At 43.0% G+C, this 20,000-nt stretch overlaps 1 protein-coding gene across 1 annotated transcript in view; it reads left to right on the forward strand.

Annotated features, from left to right (window-relative positions):
* LOC308689143 (monocarboxylate transporter 2) overlaps positions 1–15,155 on the forward strand; it is a 24,497-nt gene extending 9,342 nt beyond the window's left edge. Inside the window, exons 4-6 of the mRNA XM_081362718.1 lie at positions 7,979–8,410; positions 8,567–8,926; positions 13,827–15,155. Of these exons, the coding sequence (XP_081218844.1) occupies positions 7,979–8,410; positions 8,567–8,926; positions 13,827–14,065 (1,031 nt within the window). The 3' untranslated portion in view covers positions 14,066–15,155. The remainder of the gene's footprint in view (positions 1–7,978; positions 8,411–8,566; positions 8,927–13,826) is intronic.
* The last annotated feature ends 4,845 nt before the right edge of the window (positions 15,156–20,000 follow it).

A 20,000-nucleotide genomic window follows, 5' to 3' on the forward strand; every position in this document is an offset into this window, starting at 1 on the left:
ACAGGAGTGTGTGAAGCAGGAGTGTGTGAAACAGGAGTGTGTGAAGCAGGAGTGTGTGAAGCAGGAGTGTGTGAAACAGGAGTGTGTGAAACAGGAGTGTGTGAAGCAGGAGTGTGTGAAACAGGAGTGTGTGAAACAGGAGTGTGTGAAACAGGAGTGTGTGAAGCAGGAGTGTGTGAAGCAGGAGTGTGTGAAGCAGGAGTGTGTGAAACAGGAGTGTGTGAAGCAGGAGTGTGTGAAACAGGAGTGTGTGAAGCAGGAGTGTGTGAAGCAGGAGTGTGTGAAACAGGAGTGTGTGAAGCAGGAGTGTGTGAAGCAGGAGTGTGTGAAACAGGAGTGTGTGAAGCAGGAGTGTGTGAAGCAGGAGTGTGTGAAACAGGAGTGTGTGAAGCAGGAGTGTGTGAAACAGGAGTGTGTGAAGCAGGAGTGTGTGAAGCAGGAGTGTGTGAAACAGGAGTGTGTGAAACAGGAGTGTGTGAAACAGGAGTGTGTGAAGCAGGAGTGTGTGAAACAGGAGTGTGTGAAGCAGGAGTGTGTGAAGCAGGAGTGTGTGAAACAGGAGTGTGTGAAACAGGAGTGTGTGAAGCAGGAGTGTGTGAAGCAGGAGTGTGTGAAGCAGGAGTGTGTGAAGCAGGAGTGTGTGAAGCAGGAGTGTGTGAAACAGGAGTGTGTGAAGCAGGAGTGTGTGAAGCAGGAGTGTGTGAAGCAGGAGTGTGTGAAACAGGAGTGTGTGAAGCAGGAGTGTGTGAAACAGGAGTGTGTGAAGCAGGAGTGTGTGAAACAGGAGTGTGTGAAACAGGAGTGTGTGAAGCAGGAGTGTGTGAAGCAGGAGTGTGTGAAACAGGAGTGTGTGAAGCAGGAGTGTGTGAAGCAGGAGTGTGTGAAGCAGGAGTGTGTGAAGCAGGAGTGTGTGAAACAGGAGTGTGTGAAACAGGAGTGTGTGAAACAGGAGTGTGTGAAACAGGAGTGTGTGAAACAGGAGTGTGTGAAGCAGGAGTGTGTGAAGCAGGAGTGTGTGAAACAGGAGTGTGTGAAGCAGGAGTGTGTGAAGCAGGAGTGTGTGAAACAGGAGTGTGTGAAACAGGAGTGTGTGAAACAGGAGTGTGTGAAGCAGGAGTGTGTGAAACAGGAGTGTGTGAAACAGGAGTGTGTGAAGCAGGAGTGTGTGAAACAGGAGTGTGTGAAACAGGAGTGTGTGAAGCAGGAGTGTGTGAAACAGGAGTGTGTGAAACAGGAGTGTGTGAAGCAGGAGTGTGTGAAACAGGAGTGTGTGAAACAGGAGTGTGTGAAACAGGAGTGTGTGAAACAGGAGTGTGTGAAGCAGGAGTGTGTGAAGCAGGAGTGTGTGAAACAGGAGTGTGTGAAACAGGAGTGTGTGAAGCAGGAGTGTGTGAAACAGGAGTGTGTGAAACAGGAGTGTGTGAAGCAGGAGTGTGTGAAACAGGAGTGTGTGAAACAGGAGTGTGTGAAACAGGAGTGTGTGAAACAGGAGTGTGTGAAACAGGAGTGTGTGAAGCAGGAGTGTGTGAAGCAGGAGTGTGTGAAACAGGAGTGTGTGAAACAGGAGTGTGTGAAACAGGAGTGTGTGAAGCAGGAGTGTGTGAAACAGGAGTGTGTGAAACAGGAGTGTGTGAAACAGGAGTGTGTGAAACAGGAGTGTGTGAAGCAGGAGTGTGTGAAACAGGAGTGTGTGAAGCAGGAGTGTGTGAAGCAGGAGTGTGTGAAACAGGAGTGTGTGAAACAGGAGTGTGTGAAGCAGGAGTGTGTGAAGCAGGAGTGTGTGAAACAGGAGTGTGTGAAACAGGAGTGTGTGAAGCAGGAGTGTGTGAAACAGGAGTGTGTGAAGCAGGAGTGTGTGAAACAGGAGTGTGTGAAGCAGGAGTGTGTGAAGCAGGAGTGTGTGAAACAGGAGTGTGTGAAGCAGGAGTGTGTGAAGCAGGAGTGTGTGAAACAGGAGTGTGTGAAACAGGAGTGTGTGAAGCAGGAGTGTGTGAAACAGGAGTGTGTGAAACAGGAGTGTGTGAAACAGGAGTGTGTGAAACAGGAGTGTGTGAAACAGGAGTGTGTGAAGCAGGAGTGTGTGAAGCAGGAGTGTGTGAAACAGGAGTGTGTGAAACAGGAGTGTGTGAAACAGGAGTGTGTGAAGCAGGAGTGTGTGAAGCAGGAGTGTGTGAAACAGGAGTGTGTGAAACAGGAGTGTGTGAAGCAGGAGTGTGTGAAGCAGGAGTGTGTGAAGCAGGAGTGTGTGAAGCAGGAGTGTGTGAAGCAGGAGTGTGTGAAACAGGAGTGTGTGAAACAGGAGTGTGTGAAGCAGGAGTGTGTGAAACAGGAGTGTGTGAAGCAGGAGTGTGTGAAGCAGGAGTGTGTGAAGCAGGAGTGTGTGAAGCAGGAGTGTGTGAAACAGGAGTGTGTGAAGCAGGAGTGTGTGAAACAGGAGTGTGTGAAACAGGAGTGTGTGAAACAGGAGTGTGTGAAACAGGAGTGTGTGAAACAGGAGTGTGTGAAACAGGAGTGTGTGAAGCAGGAGTGTGTGAAGCAGGAGTGTGTGAAGCAGGAGTGTGTGAAGCAGGAGTGTGTGAAGCAGGAGTGTGTGAAACAGGAGTGTGTGAAGCAGGAGTGTGTGAAGCAGGAGTGTGTGAAGCAGGAGTGTGTGAAACAGGAGTGTGTGAAACAGGAGTGTGTGAAACAGGAGTGTGTGAAGCAGGAGTGTGTGAAACAGGAGTGTGTGAAGCAGGAGTGTGTGAAGCAGGAGTGTGTGAAGCAGGAGTGTGTGAAACAGGAGTGTGTGAAACAGGAGTGTGTGAAGCAGGAGTGTGTGAAACAGGAGTGTGTGAAGCAGGAGTGTGTGAAGCAGGAGTGTGTGAAACAGGAGTGTGTGAAACAGGAGTGTGTGAAACAGGAGTGTGTGAAACAGGAGTGTGTGAAACAGGAGTGTGTGAAGCAGGAGTGTGTGAAACAGGAGTGTGTGAAACAGGAGTGTGTGAAACAGGAGTGTGTGAAACAGGAGTGTGTGAAGCAGGAGTGTGTGAAACAGGAGTGTGTGAAGCAGGAGTGTGTGAAACAGGAATGTGTGAAACAGGAGTGTGTGAAACAGGAGTGTGTGAAGCAGGAGTGTGTGAAGCAGGAGTGTGTGAAGCAGGAGTGTGTGAAACAGGAGTGTGTGAAGCAGGAGTGTGTGAAACAGGAGTGTGTGAAGCAGGAGTGTGTGAAACAGGAGTGTGTGAAACAGGAGTGTGTGAAGCAGGAGTGTGTGAAGCAGGAGTGTGTGAAACAGGAGTGTGTGAAACAGGAGTGTGTGAAGCAGGAGTGTGTGAAACAGGAGTGTGTGAAGCAGGAGTGTGTGAAGCAGGAGTGTGTGAAACAGGAGTGTGTGAAACAGGAGTGTGTGAAACAGGAGTGTGTGAAACAGGAGTGTGTGAAGCAGGAGTGTGTGAAACAGGAGTGTGTGAAACAGGAGTGTGTGAAGCAGGAGTGTGTGAAGCAGGAGTGTGTGAAGCAGGAGTGTGTGAAACAGGAGTGTGTGAAGCAGGAGTGTGTGAAACAGGAGTGTGTGAAGCAGGAGTGTGTGAAACAGGAGTGTGTGAAGCAGGAGTGTGTGAAACAGGAGTGTGTGAAGCAGGAGTGTGTGAAGCAGGAGTGTGTGAAACAGGAGTGTGTGAAGCAGGAGTGTGTGAAACAGGAGTGTGTGAAGCAGGAGTGTGTGAAACAGGAGTGTGTGAAACAGGAGTGTGTGAAACAGGAGTGTGTGAAACAGGAGTGTGTGAAACAGGAGTGTGTGAAGCAGGAGTGTGTGAAGCAGGAGTGTGTGAAGCAGGAGTGTGTGAAGCAGGAGTGTGTGAAACAGGAGTGTGTGAAACAGGAGTGTGTGAAACAGGAGTGTGTGAAGCAGGAGTGTGTGAAGCAGGAGTGTGTGAAGCAGGAGTGTGTGAAGCAGGAGTGTGTGAAGCAGGAGTGTGTGAAGCAGGAGTGTGTGAAACAGGAGTGTGTGAAACAGGAGTGTGTGAAACAGGAGTGTGTGAAACAGGAGTGTGTGAAGCAGGAGTGTGTGAAGCAGGAGTGTGTGAAACAGGAGTGTGTGAAACAGGAGTGTGTGAAGCAGGAGTGTGTGAAACAGGAGTGTGTGAAACAGGAGTGTGTGAAACAGGAGTGTGTGAAACAGGAGTGTGTGAAACAGGAGTGTGTGAAGCAGGAGTGTGTGAAGCAGGAGTGTGTGAAACAGGAGTGTGTGAAACAGGAGTGTGTGAAACAGGAGTGTGTGAAACAGGAGTGTGTGAAACAGGAGTGTGTGAAGCAGGAGTGTGTGAAGCAGGAGTGTGTGAAGCAGGAGTGTGTGAAGCAGGAGTGTGTGAAACAGGAGTGTGTGAAACAGGAGTGTGTGAAACAGGAGTGTGTGAAGCAGGAGTGTGTGAAGCAGGAGTGTGTGAAGCAGGAGTGTGTGAAGCAGGAGTGTGTGAAGCAGGAGTGTGTGAAGCAGGAGTGTGTGAAACAGGAGTGTGTGAAACAGGAGTGTGTGAAGCAGGAGTGTGTGAAACAGGAGTGTGTGAAGCAGGAGTGTGTGAAGCAGGAGTGTGTGAAACAGGAGTGTGTGAAACAGGAGTGTGTGAAGCAGGAGTGTGTGAAGCAGGAGTGTGTGAAGCAGGAGTGTGTGAAACAGGAGTGTGTGAAACAGGAGTGTGTGAAGCAGGAGTGTGTGAAACAGGAGTGTGTGAAACAGGAGTGTGTGAAACAGGAGTGTGTGAAGCAGGAGTGTGTGAAACAGGAGTGTGTGAAACAGGAGTGTGTGAAACAGGAGTGTGTGAAGCAGGAGTGTGTGAAGCAGGAGTGTGTGAAACAGGAGTGTGTGAAGCAGGAGTGTGTGAAACAGGAGTGTGTGAAGCAGGAGTGTGTGAAGCAGGAGTGTGTGAAACAGGAGTGTGTGAAGCAGGAGTGTGTGAAGCAGGAGTGTGTGAAACAGGAGTGTGTGAAACAGGAGTGTGTGAAGCAGGAGTGTGTGAAACAGGAGTGTGTGAAACAGGAGTGTGTGAAGCAGGAGTGTGTGAAGCAGGAGTGTGTGAAGCAGGAGTGTGTGAAGCAGGAGTGTGTGAAGCAGGAGTGTGTGAAACAGGAGTGTGTGAAACAGGAGTGTGTGAAACAGGAGTGTGTGAAGCAGGAGTGTGTGAAACAGGAGTGTGTGAAGCAGGAGTGTGTGAAGCAGGAGTGTGTGAAGCAGGAGTGTGTGAAACAGGAGTGTGTGAAGCAGGAGTGTGTGAAACAGGAGTGTGTGAAGCAGGAGTGTGTGAAGCAGGAGTGTGTGAAACAGGAGTGTGTGAAGCAGGAGTGTGTGAAGCAGGAGTGTGTGAAACAGGAGTGTGTGAAACAGGAGTGTGTGAAACAGGAGTGTGTGAAACAGGAGTGTGTGAAACAGGAGTGTGTGAAGCAGGAGTGTGTGAAACAGGAGTGTGTGAAACAGGAGTGTGTGAAGCAGGAGTGTGTGAAGCAGGAGTGTGTGAAGCAGGAGTGTGTGAAACAGGAGTGTGTGAAGCAGGAGTGTGTGAAACAGGAGTGTGTGAAACAGGAGTGTGTGAAGCAGGAGTGTGTGAAACAGGAGTGTGTGAAACAGGAGTGTGTGAAACAGGAGTGTGTGAAGCAGGAGTGTGTGAAGCAGGAGTGTGTGAAACAGGAGTGTGTGAAGCAGGAGTGTGTGAAACAGGAGTGTGTGAAGCAGGAGTGTGTGAAGCAGGAGTGTGTGAAACAGGAGTGTGTGAAGCAGGAGTGTGTGAAACAGGAGTGTGTGAAGCAGGAGTGTGTGAAGCAGGAGTGTGTGAAACAGGAGTGTGTGAAACAGGAGTGTGTGAAACAGGAGTGTGTGAAGCAGGAGTGTGTGAAGCAGGAGTGTGTGAAGCAGGAGTGTGTGAAACAGGAGTGTGTGAAACAGGAGTGTGTGAAGCAGGAGTGTGTGAAACAGGAGTGTGTGAAACAGGAGTGTGTGAAGCAGGAGTGTGTGAAACAGGAGTGTGTGAAACAGGAGTGTGTGAAACAGGAGTGTGTGAAGCAGGAGTGTGTGAAGCAGGAGTGTGTGAAACAGGAGTGTGTGAAGCAGGAGTGTGTGAAACAGGAGTGTGTGAAACAGGAGTGTGTGAAGCAGGAGTGTGTGAAACAGGAGTGTGTGAAACAGGAGTGTGTGAAACAGGAGTGTGTGAAGCAGGAGTGTGTGAAGCAGGAGTGTGTGAAACAGGAGTGTGTGAAGCAGGAGTGTGTGAAACAGGAGTGTGTGAAGCAGGAGTGTGTGAAGCAGGAGTGTGTGAAACAGGAGTGTGTGAAGCAGGAGTGTGTGAAACAGGAGTGTGTGAAGCAGGAGTGTGTGAAGCAGGAGTGTGTGAAACAGGAGTGTGTGAAACAGGAGTGTGTGAAACAGGAGTGTGTGAAGCAGGAGTGTGTGAAGCAGGAGTGTGTGAAACAGGAGTGTGTGAAACAGGAGTGTGTGAAACAGGAGTGTGTGAAGCAGGAGTGTGTGAAGCAGGAGTGTGTGAAACAGGAGTGTGTGAAGCAGGAGTGTGTGAAGCAGGAGTGTGTGAAACAGGAGTGTGTGAAACAGGAGTGTGTGAAGCAGGAGTGTGTGAAGCAGGAGTGTGTGAAACAGGAGTGTGTGAAGCAGGAGTGTGTGAAACAGGAGTGTGTGAAGCAGGAGTGTGTGAAACAGGAGTGTGTGAAACAGGAGTGTGTGAAGCAGGAGTGTGTGAAACAGGAGTGTGTGAAGCAGGAGTGTGTGAAGCAGGAGTGTGTGAAGCAGGAGTGTGTGAAACAGGAGTGTGTGAAGCAGGAGTGTGTGAAACAGGAGTGTGTGAAGCAGGAGTGTGTGAAACAGGAGTGTGTGAAACAGGAGTGTGTGAAGCAGGAGTGTGTGAAACAGGAGTGTGTGAAACAGGAGTGTGTGAAACAGGAGTGTGTGAAGCAGGAGTGTGTGAAGCAGGAGTGTGTGAAACAGGAGTGTGTGAAGCAGGAGTGTGTGAAACAGGAGTGTGTGAAGCAGGAGTGTGTGAAGCAGGAGTGTGTGAAACAGGAGTGTGTGAAGCAGGAGTGTGTGAAGCAGGAGTGTGTGAAACAGGAGTGTGTGAAGCAGGAGTGTGTGAAACAGGAGTGTGTGAAGCAGGAGTGTGTGAAGCAGGAGTGTGTGAAACAGGAGTGTGTGAAACAGGAGTGTGTGAAACAGGAGTGTGTGAAGCAGGAGTGTGTGAAGCAGGAGTGTGTGAAACAGGAGTGTGTGAAACAGGAGTGTGTGAAGCAGGAGTGTGTGAAACAGGAGTGTGTGAAGCAGGAGTGTGTGAAGCAGGAGTGTGTGAAACAGGAGTGTGTGAAACAGGAGTGTGTGAAGCAGGAGTGTGTGAAACAGGAGTGTGTGAAACAGGAGTGTGTGAAACATGGGTTTGAGAACCAGAAGAGGCTTTTTAAACCAACGACAAATCATGCTAAACGCTACTTATACTCAGTTGTTGTCATTTCTGTGCAAACAAACATCAAAGAAATGTTTTTATTCTGTGTGACAGAAATATGTGTCAAACTGGCTGGACACTTCTTCAACACAACAGGAGTTTATAATTTCTCATAGTTTTAGTCTCTGATAAGCTATAATATAGTTTTTACATTAAAACGTGATTTTTTTTTTCCGTTTTTCGTAGTGTCGATTTTTGGCAAATTGCATGAAAACCAATGAGGGTCAATCTGGAGAACACACATTTTCTGGGATTTTTTACATAAAAACACGATTTTTTTATGTTTTTCGTAGTATTCAGTTATAATTTCTCATATTTCATATTATTTAGTCTCTGACAAGCTACAACAGAGGTTTTTAACCAAAAACATGATTTTTTATAGTTTATAGTATATTGTTGATTTTTAACGAACTGCTTTGAAACCACTGTGTCTGGATCTGAGGAACACACACCTCACTGCCGCCCCGTCTCTCTCTCTCTCTCACACACACACACTCTCTCTCGCTCAGGCTTCGGTCTGGCCTTTAACCTCCAGCCGGCGCTCACCATGATCGGCCGCTACTTCTACAAGAAGCGCCCGATCGCGAACGGCTTGGCCATGGCGGGCAGCCCGGTGTTCCTCAGCACGCTGGCGCCGCTCAACCAGTACCTGATCAACGAGTACGGCTGGCGCGGGAGCTTCCTGATCCTGGGGGGGCTGATGCTGAACTGCTGCGTGGCCGGAGCGCTCATGAGGCCGCTGACGGGTCCGGCGACCCAGAGCCAGCCCGTCCCGCAGAAGCCGGCGTCCCGGGAGAAGCTCTCGGCCTGGGAGACGGTCAACAAGTACCTGGACCTCTCGCTCTTCAAGCACAGAGGCTTCCTCATATACCTGTCGGGGAACGTCATCATGTTCCTCGGCTTCTTCGCGCCCATCGTCTTCCTCTCGTCGTACGCTAAAGGTGCGTGTCCTTTTATTGTCACTGCATGTATTATACAATGAAATGAATTAGCAGACCTTACGGTGCGTCCACACGCGACAACACAACAATAAAGATTACATTAATAATGATTGTGGCTGTTTTTAAATGTGCTTTATGAATGAATTAAACTTGAAGACAACGGCGTGGACGAGTACCGAGCGGCGTTCCTGCTGTCGATCCTGGCGTTCGTGGACATGTTCGCACGGCCGTCGATGGGTCTGCTGGCCAACTCCCGCTGGGTCCGGCCCAGGATCCAGTACTTCTTCAGCTTCGCGGTGCTGTATAACGGCGTGTGCCACCTGCTGTGCCCGCTGGTGGAGAGCTACACCGGGATGGTGGTGTACGCCGTGTTCTTCGGCTTCGCCTTCGGGATGGTGAGTGCGGTTCTGTTCGAGACGCTGATGGACCTGGTGGGAGCGCAGAGGTTCTCCAGCGCCGTGGGTCTGACCACCATCGTGGAGTGCTGTCCGGTGCTCATCGGGCCGCCACTGGCAGGTGAGGACCAAACCGAGACGGAGAACTTATAATCCCCCTGAAATCAATCATTTTATCCATGAAAACTCATCTCTGATCACCAAAATTACACATTTAAATGCTTTTTCCTTGAAAAAATGTCTTTATGCCTTAAAATAGCTTGAATGTAACTCGACACCCTTGCCTCATTTAGTATACGCGGTTCTATGAATATGCAAATGAGCCCCGCCTCCACTCACTCACTCAGCTCAGAGACTCAAACTTATCTTTGATCACCAAAAGGACATATTTAATGGGATAGTTCACCCAAAAATGAAAATTAGCCCATGATTTACTCACCCTGAACTCATCCTAGGTGTATATGACCTATTCTTTCAGACGAACACAATCAGAGTTATATTTAAAAAATGTCCTGGCTCTTCCAAGCTTTATAATGGCAGTGAATGTCTGTTTCTGTTTTGAAGTCCATAAAAGTGCATCTATCATCATAAAAGTGCATCTATCATCATAAACGTGCATCTATCCATCATAAAAGTGCATCTGTCCATCATAAAAGTGCATCTATCCATCATAAAAGTGCATCTGTCCATCATAAAAGTGCATCTATCCATCATAAAAGTGCATCTATCATCATAAAAGTGCATCTATCCATCATAAAAGTGCATCTATCCATCATAAAAGTGCATCTGTCCATCATAAAAGTACATCTATCCATCATAAAAGTGCATCTGTCCATCATAAAAGTGCATCTGTCCATCATAAAAGTGCATCTGTCCATCATAAAAGTGCATCTGTCCATCATGAAAGTGCATCTATCCATGATAAAAGTGCATCTATCCATCATAAAAGTGCATCTATCCATCATAAAAGTGCATCTGTCCATCATAAAAGTGCATCTATCCATGATAAAAGTGCATCTGTCCATCATAAAAGTGCATCTATCCATCATAAAAGTGCATCTATCCATCATAAAAGTACATCTATCATCATAAACGTGCATCTATCCATCATAAAAGTGCATCTGTCCATGATAAAAGTGCATCTATCATCATAAAAGTGCATCTGTCCATCATAAAAGTGCATCTATCATCATAAAAGTGCATCTATCCATCATAAAAGTGCATCTATCATCATAAAAGTGCATCTATCCATCATAAAAGTGCATCTGTCTATCATAAAAGTGCATCTATCCATCATAAAAGTGCATCTATCATTATAAAAGTGCATCTATCCATCATAAAAGTGCATCTATCCATCATAAAAGTGCATCTATCCATGATAAAAGTGCATCTATCCATGATAAAAGTGCATCTGTCCATCATAAAAGTGCATCTATCATCATAAAAGTGCATCTATCCATCATAAAAGTGCATCTATCATCATAAAAGTGCATCTGTCCATCATAAAAGTGCATCTATCATCATAAAAGTGCATCTATCATCATAAAAGTGCATCTATCATCATAAACGTGCATCTGTCCATCATAAAAGTGCATCTGTCCATCATAAAAGTGCATCTATCATCATAAAAGTGCATCTGTCCATCATAAAAGTGCATCTATCATCATAAAAGTGCATCTGTCCATCATAAAAGTGCATCTATCATCATAAAAGTGCATCTGTCCATCATAAAAGTGCATCTATCATCATAAAAGTGCATCTATCATCATAAAAGTGCATCTGTCCATCATAAAAGTGCATCTATCATCATAAAAGTGCATCTGTCCATCATAAAAGTGCATCTATCATCATAAAAGTGCATCTATCATCATAAAAGTGCATCTGTCCATCATAAAAGTGCATCTATCATCATAAAAGTGCATCTGTCCATCATAAAAGTGCATCTATCATCATAAAAGTGCATCTGTCCATCATAAAAGTGCATCTATCATCATAAAAGTGCATCTATCATCATAAAAGTGCATCTGTCCATCATAAAAGTGCATCTATCATCATAAAAGTGCATCTGTCCATCATAAAAGTGCATCTATCATCATAAAAGTGCATCTATCATCATAAAAGTGCATCTGTCCATCATAAAAGTGCATCTATCATCATAAAAGTGCATCTATCATCATAAAAGTGCATCTGTCCATCATAAAAGTGCATCTGTCCATCATAAAAGTGCATCTATCATCATAAAAGTGCATCTGTCCATCATAAAAGTGCATCTATCATCATAAAAGTGCATCTATCATCATAAAAGTGCATCTGTCCATCATAAAAGTGCATCTATCATCATAAAAGTGCATCTGTCCATCATAAAAGTGCATCTATCATCATAAAAGTGCATCTGTCCATCATAAAAGTGCATCTATCCATCATAAAAGTGCATCTATCCATCATAAAAGTGCATCTATCATCATAAAAGTGCATCTATCCATCATAAAAGTGCATCTGTCCATCATAAAAGTGCATCTATCATCATAAAAGTGCATCTATCCATCATAAAAGTGCATCTATCATCATAAAAGTGCATCTGTCCATCATAAAAGTGCAGCTGTCCATCATAAAAGTGCAGCTGTCCATCATAAAAGTGCATCTATCATCATAAAAGTGCATCTATCATCATAAAAGTGCATCTATCATCATAAAAGTGCATCTATCCATCATAAAAGTGCATCTATCATCATAAAAGTGCATCTGTCCATCATAAAAGTGCATCTATCATCATAAAAGTGCATCTATCATCATAAAAGTGCATCTGTCCATCATAAAAGTGCATCTATCATCATAAAAGTGCATCTGTCCATCATAAAAGTGCATCTATCATCATAAAAGTGCATCTATCATCATAAAAGTGCATCTGTCCATCATAAAAGTGCATCTATCATCATAAAAGTGCATCTGTCCATCATAAAAGTGCATCTATCATCATAAAAGTGCATCTGTCCATCATAAAAGTGCATCTATCCATCATAAAAGTGCATCTATCCATCATAAAAGTGCATCTATCATCATAAAAGTGCATCTATCCATCATAAAAGTGCATCTGTCCATCATAAAAGTGCATCTATCATCATAAAAGTGCATCTGTCCATCATAAAAGTGCATCTATCATCATAAAAGTGCATCTGTCCATCATAAAAGTGCAGCTGTCCATCATAAAAGTGCAGCTGTCCATCATAAAAGTGCATCTATCATCATAAAAGTGCATCTATCATCATAAAAGTGCATCTATCATCATAAAAGTGCATCTATCCATCATAAAAGTGCATCTATCATCATAAAAGTGCATCTGTCCATCATAAAAGTGCATCTGTCCATCATAAAAGTGCATCTATCATCATAAAAGTGCATCTGTCCATCATAAAAGTGCATCTATCATCATAAAAGTGCATCTGTCCATCATAAAAGTGCATCTGTCCATCATAAAAGTGCATCTGTCCATCATAAAAGTGCATCTATCATCATAAAAGTGCATCTGTCCATCATAAAAGTGCAGCTGTCCATCATAAAAGTGCATCTATCATCATAAAAGTGCATCTATCATCATAAAAGTGCATCTGTCCATCATAAAAGTGCATCTATCATCATAAAAGTGCATCTGTCCATCATAAAAGTGCATCTATCCATCATAAAAGTGCATCTATCCATCATAAAAGTGCATCTATCCATCATAAAAGTGCATCTGTCCATCATAAAAGTGCATCTATCATCATAAAAGTGCATCTGTCCATCATAAAAGTGCATCTATCATCATAAAAGTGCATCTGTCCATCATAAAAGTGCATCTATCCATCATAAAAGTGCATCTATCCATCATAAAAGTGCATCTATCCATCATAAAAGTGCATCTATCCATCATAAAAGTGCATCTATCCATCATAAAAGTGCATCTATCCATCATAAAAGTGCATCTATCCATCATAAAAGTGCATCTATCCATCATAAAAGTGCATCTATCCATCATAAAAGTGCATCTATCATCATAAAAGTGCATCTGTCCATCATAAAAGTGCATCTATCCATCATAAAAGTGCATCTATCATCATAAAAGTGCATCTATCCATCATAAAAGTGCATCTGTCCATCATAAAAGTGCATCTATCATCATAAAAGTGCATCTGTCCATCATAAAAGTGCATCTATCATCATAAAAGTGCATCTGTCCATCATAAAAGTGCATCTATCATCATAAAAGTGCATCTGTCCATCATAAAAGTGCATCTATCATCATAAAAGTGCATCTGTCCATCATAAAAGTGCATCTATCCATCATAAAAGTGCATCTATCATCATAAAAGTGCATCTATCATCATAAAAGTGCATCTGTCCATCATAAAAGTGCAGCTGTCCATCATAAAAGTGCAGCTGTCCATCATAAAAGTGCATCTGTCCATCATAAAAGTGCATCTATCATCATAAAAGTGCATCTGTCCATCATAAAAGTGCATCTATCATCATAAAAGTGCATCTGTCCATCATAAAAGTGCATCTATCCATCATAAAAGTGCATCTATCCATCATAAAAGTGCATCTATCATCATAAAAGTGCATCTATCCATCATAAAAGTGCATCTGTCCATCATAAAAGTGCATCTATCATCATAAAAGTGCATCTGTCCATCATAAAAGTGCATCTATCATCATAAAAGTGCATCTGTCCATCATAAAAGTGCATCTATCATCATAAAAGTGCATCTGTCCATCATAAAAGTGCATCTATCATCATAAAAGTGCATCTGTCCATCATAAAAGTGCATCTATCATCATAAAAGTGCATCTGTCCATCATAAAAGTGCAGCTGTCCATCATAAAAGTGCATCTCTCATTAAGACATGAAGAGTCTTTTTTCCAAGGAAAAAACGTTTAAATATGTCAGTTTGGTGATCAGAGATGAGTTTTAAGGGATAAGATGATTGACGGGGGAAATGACACACACTGCAGATAATAACAGCATGGCCGTGTTTGCTCTGCAGGGAAGCTAGTGGACATCACGAAGAACTACAAGTACATGTACCTGTGCTGTGGGGCGGTGGTGGTGTTCTCCAGCATCTGGCTCTTCATCGGGAACTTCATCAACTACCGCTTGCTGGACCGCGAGCGCCAGCGCGAGGAGACGTACACGCGCGCCGCGCAGAACGACACGGACGCCGGCGCCGCGCAGGAGCTCAGCGAGAGCAAAGACCCCGTCATGCAGTGCGAGACCAACATCTGAGTCTATGCAAACACTGGAAGACACTGCCAGAGTCGCTCCGCATGACGAGGCTTCAACTTCTCCAGCACTTCGACATCGCCAGGCTCAGGTTCAGCTAGCGCTCGCGTCAGAGCAGTGTGTGTTCATGCGCCGCTCGTCTGAGACTGAGTCTCACACACACACAGGTGTATAAAGCAATCTGATCTGCTACTGAATGTAAATCTGATGCTTTAGAGCCTTATGAATCTGTTCCTGAGGATTATGACCGATCATTACTACCAAATCTAGAAGCAATATGATTTACACCACAAGTCCTCAGGGGAAACGCCAGTTTCGTTCTGATTTCGGGTTCTTTTTTTACGCGCGCACACACACACACACACACACACACACACACATACGGACGGTTTAATGTGATTCAGTTTCACCATAAACACTTTTTAACCTATGATGTATTGCCTTAAGTATAAAGTAAGCATCTATTATTCTACGATGAACTGTGTATTATTTATGTATTTGCTGATGTACATTCACCAGATGCTGTATAACTGACTGTATGAAATGCATCTCGTAGTTCTGCTTTTCTTTAACGCCCCGTTCATCAATTCACATCTACTTTAAGACTGTAAGACAAGCTTTGGTTGTCGTAGGTCTACGAGCACCAGAAGTATTAATAATTATCTTTAAATTATTATCTTTACTGTAGTACAACGTGTGCATTGCTATAATGCCAGAATTAAGATGTTGTGCTATTTTTAGTATGTAAATAACTAACAAAACTAATGACATTTATTTGATGTTATTATATTCATCATTTTTTGTATCATTTTTGCTTTTTTTGTGTCATTTGTTATGATTGTCAAGAAATAGACCAAACTGCCACTAAAAACATTCACACGCACACACACATGCTGTTATGATTATTATTTTCTATTATTAACTAAATGCTTTTTTTTTTTTTGTAATTGTTAAAATTAGCCAACAAATGTAATCAGTTTAACTGGATCTCTATGACATGTTGTGACTGTATTCTCTTTTGTTCATAATTCTGGATGTGCTGAAATTTGAAAATTAAACCACATTTGGAAGATGCTTTGAGATCTATAACTTCAACACGAATCAAATGAGTCTAATTTCATCCTCTCCATGAACAAGCAGCTAAAGGTCACAATATTCTTTCATATTTTACATTTTAAAGGACTTTCATGGTACTAGACAATTAATGCATCACTAATGTGCTTCAATCTTCACGCTATATTCTCCTTATCTTGTTGAATATTCTCAGCACAGCTGCGATTCATCAGATGATTCAGTTCAGCAGATACACGACTGTGAGCCTCAGACTGATTTATCATATATTGAGTGTATTATCATGTCCCATATATTAACATATCGTCATGTCGATGTTGAATCCACCGAAGATTTGAAGCGCTGCGTGAAAACACGGTGGAATGAATCAAGTGTTGTTTGTTTGTTGAACGAATCGGTTGAATCAATGATTCAAATGACTCACTCGTTTGGCGTAACGACGTAAGCTGCAGAAAGAGTCACGTGAGTGCTTTATCTTATAAGAAATATATGGTTCATTTATTATAGTGAATGGGTCAAGAAAATACCAATACAACTAATTGTAAAAGACGACTTAACATGATTATACTCTCGCGTGCCTGAATGCAGCTAATAATAAAGCTTTCTTGTGATTTTAGAGACAAAATATTAAAGCCCATTTCTGAAAAATAAATAAATAATAATAATAATAATAATCATGCTTTGGAGAAACGTAAGTATGCCAGCCTACGAAGTCATAATTATGATGTAAAAACTCGATATTATGACATATAAAGATAAAATTGACGTTTTATCTCATGATTATGACTGTCAATTTCGATTTAGTATGTCATAGTTTTTTCTCTTTTTTAAATCTCATAATTATGACTAAGCATTCCATAATTATTACTTAAAGCTGCACTATATCACTTTTGGCGCTCTAGCCAAAACAAACTGCATGCGTCTTGCGGAAGAACACTGTAGCCGGATCTACTTCCCTGTGTTAATGACGCGTCACGCAGGTACTGTGCTCCTCCGCAGCGGCTGGTGTCACACTCGGTCTAAAATAGTCCAAATATAAACACTCATTTAATTGTACCATTGTGATTCATGATAAGATAAAAAAAAAAAAAAAAACGGTTTGGAAGATGGATTTATGATGCACACTTTTATACATTTTGTAAATTTGAAATAAAAAGTTACATAGCGTAGCTTTAACAGCTAGGCTATATCATAATTCCAGTTTTTTATGGCATAATGATAACCGTATATGTGATAATTATGATTTACGGGCTTCCATAATAATGTGTCATGTTCACAGAGATTGACAAACAGCAGATCTGATTCTTATTATGTTCACATTACATGTCGATGTCGACTCAACAGTAAAACTGTCGGATTGAAGAAGAGTGTAATTCCCGTCAGTGACCGACAGGAGGCGCCGCGCTGCTTCACTACACACACACACACACACACACAATAACAGCTTTTACATCAATCTCTCTCAATTTAGTTCAAAAATTGCTTTATTGTCATGACTGTAAATAATACAATATTGCCAAAGCTTGGAATACATAGAATAATAATAATAAAAAAAATAATAATATAATAATAATAATAATAAAATAACATAACTTTATTTCAGAGCATTATTTCCCGCAGAGAGAGAGAGAGAGAGAGAGAGAGAGAGAGAGAGAGAGAGAGAGACAGTCAGTTTTGAGCGGTTTTAAAGATTTTAATTGCTAAATGTAATTGTCATTATACATAGTGATTCAATGTAATGTCTAAAACAGAAGCATAAAACACTATTCGTTCTAAAAGGTCTGAACGATACAATGATTGACTGCTGCGTCCCAGATCACCTATTTATACTACGCCCTAAAAGTATGTAGTTTTATTAAAAAAACTACAGAATTTTGAGTTTTGGACAAACAAACTATAGGCTACTTTGCCATTTTTCTGTCTTTAACGGACCACGTGGGTCTCTCATGACCAAACGGATCATTATAAAAGTTCACAATGCTGTATCAGATGAAATATAATGCGGATAACACAGAACAAACATATTTTCGTCAGTTTAGATACGGTTTATTAATCAATCAAACCCCTTTATCGAATCCGTCAGTCTTGCACACCCGCCATGTTTGTAGTTTTTTAAAACACTTTTTATTCGTGTTTGTAGTTCCAATCGAATCCTCGTTCATCACGCGGGTAATATTAGCCGTTAGATCCGTTTTTAAATGTTTCTAGAACGTCCAGATTCAAAAGTAACGTTCCATAATGTTTGAAGAATGATACAATGTCAATGTTCACGTAATAACCAAGAAGAAACGCTTTAATGGGAAGGTTATGAATTTGCTGATTTGTGAATGGATATTTGCTGATCCCGGTTCAGTGGTTTGTTGCTGATGAATCCTCAAGGTTACTGTGACAGGATTGATGTTTCCTGCAGGAATGAAGGTGATTCTCAGGCGCTTTAATCATGACATGAGGTTATATTAGCTATAACTGCTTTGCTTTTTAATATCGCTGACGCTAAAAATCCATAAAGCAGAGCAAAAACAGCCCGAGTTTATGTGTGATGACAGATTGAGGCGTGTGTAATGATATTCATAGAGGTCTGCAGGACTACAGCCTTACCTATAGTTATGAATTCATAATCATATCGATGCTGTAAGTGCGGCTCGCAGACTAATTGTGTTTTTCTCCGTGATCTTAAAAATACTTACAAGTTTAACAACTATTTTAATCATAAAACTGAACGAATAAATATAAAACAAAATAATTAATAAATAATTGTTTAATATTAATAAATAATAGTCAATAGCAAACAAATTAAGAATTGACGTTTTTAGTATAAAATTCTTTATTTTATTTATTTATTATTATTATCTGGTTTTGTCACGTGACATCCTGAACTCAGGGTCATGAAAAGGTCAGATGTTCAGATATGGCCTAGGCAACAAAATCAGATTTTCAGATATTAATACTGTAACGAAGGCCAGACCTGTGATTGACAGCTGTTCTCAGGATGATGCAGGAGTGTGTGTTGGAGTGTGTGAAGCTCTTATCAGCTGCGGTTTGTGTGAATCTCACCGACACTCAACACACACTCTGTCCTGACAGCGCGAGAGCGACACACACACTGATCTCAGACACTGATAGACGCTCGACACTCACACACTTCTGCGTTCTCTCGCGCTTTAAACCGCAATCATTGTTGTGTTCTCTAGACACACACACACACACACACACACACACACACACACACACACACACACACACACACACACACACACGTCTATATCTGACTCAGAAGATCTCAGCTCAACTCTCATGATGTTTATGACTATTACAGAAGAATAAAGACGCGATCTGTGTGTTTATGTGTTAAATTATTATTTCTCAGAACTCCGGGGTGTTTGCAGTGAGTGTGTGAATGTGTGTGTGTGTGTGTGTGTGTGTGTGTGTGTAGCTCCTGAAACTGAACTGAGACGAACGGATGAAGCTTCAGTTTCTAATGCATCTGTTAATATTAGATGAGCTTCAGCTTTTAATGGCTGTTCAGAGACCAGATGCAGAACACACGCACAGAGGTTGTGTGTGTGAGTGAGTGTGTGTGTGAGAGCAGAAGACAGTAAAGTGTGTTTCTCTGTAAGCACAGCGTCAGGTTTCATGGCCTCGTTCTCTCGCGCTCTTCCTTTAAACCTCTAGGTTTTCACGGAGACGCGCGCGCCGACAGCTGTCAATCAAACTCAGAGAGCTGTCAATCAAGAGTTTGACTCGATGATCGTGTTTCTCGCCGGTTTGAAGCGCTTTGATTCGTGATCGGTCATTTGATACAGACTTACAGCTTTACAGTCAAACGCTGCAGTGTGTCGAATGATCATGGTGTGGGTGTGAGAGACACCGTGTGTTAGTGAGTGAGAGTGTGTGTGTGTGTGTGTGTGTGTGAGAGAGAGAGAGACACAGCGTGTTAGTGTGTGTGTGTGTGTGTGTGAGAGAGAGAGAGAGAGACACAGCGTGTTAGTGTGTGTGTGTGTGTGTGTGTGTGAGTGAGTGAGTGAGAGTGAGTGTGTGAGAGTGAGTGAGAGTGTGTATGTGATTAAGTGAGAGAGAGTGTGTGTGTGTGTGTGTGTGTGTGTGTGTGTGTGTGTGTGTGTGTGAGAGAGAGACAGTGTGTTAGTGTGTGAGTGAGTGAGAGAGACAGCCTGTTAGTGTGTGTGTGTGTGTGTGTGTGATTAAGTGAGAGAGAGTGTGTGTGTGTGTGTGTGTGTGAGAGAGAGAGACAGCGTGTTAGTGAGTGAGTGAGAGCATGTGTGAGAGAGACAGTGTGTTAGTGTGTGTGTGTGTGTGTGTGTGTGTGTGAGAGAGAGAGAGAGAGAGAGAGAGACACAGCGTGTTAGTGTGTGTGTGTGTGTGTGTGAGTGAGTGAGTGAGAGTGAGTGTGTGAGAGTGTGTATGTGATTAAGTGAGAGAGAGTGTGTGTGTGTGTGTGTGTGTGTGTGTGTGAGAGAGACAGTGTGTTAGTGTGTGAGTGAGTGAGAGAGACAGCCTGTTAGTGTGTGTGTGTGTGTGTGTGTGTGTGTGTGTGTGTGTGATTAAGTGAGAGAGAGTGTGTGTGTGTGTGTGTGTGTGAGAGAGAGAGACAGCGTGTTAGTGAGTGAGTGAGAGCGTGTGTGAGAGAGACAGTGTGTTAGTGTGTGTGTGAGAGAGAGAGACAGTGTGTTAGTGTGTGTGAGAGTGAGAGTGTGGATGTGTGTGTGTGTGAGAGTGAGACAGCGTGTTAGTGTGTGTGATTAAGTTAGAGAGTGTGTGTGTGTGTGTGTGTGTGTGTGTGTGTGTGTGTGAGAGTGAGTGTGTGTGAGAGTGAGGATGTGTGTGTGTGTTTGTGTTAGTGTGTGTGACA

Source organism: Scardinius erythrophthalmus, assembly GCF_964197995.2.
Source record: "Scardinius erythrophthalmus genome assembly, chromosome: 4".
NCBI lineage: Eukaryota > Metazoa > Chordata > Actinopteri > Cypriniformes > Leuciscidae > Scardinius > Scardinius erythrophthalmus.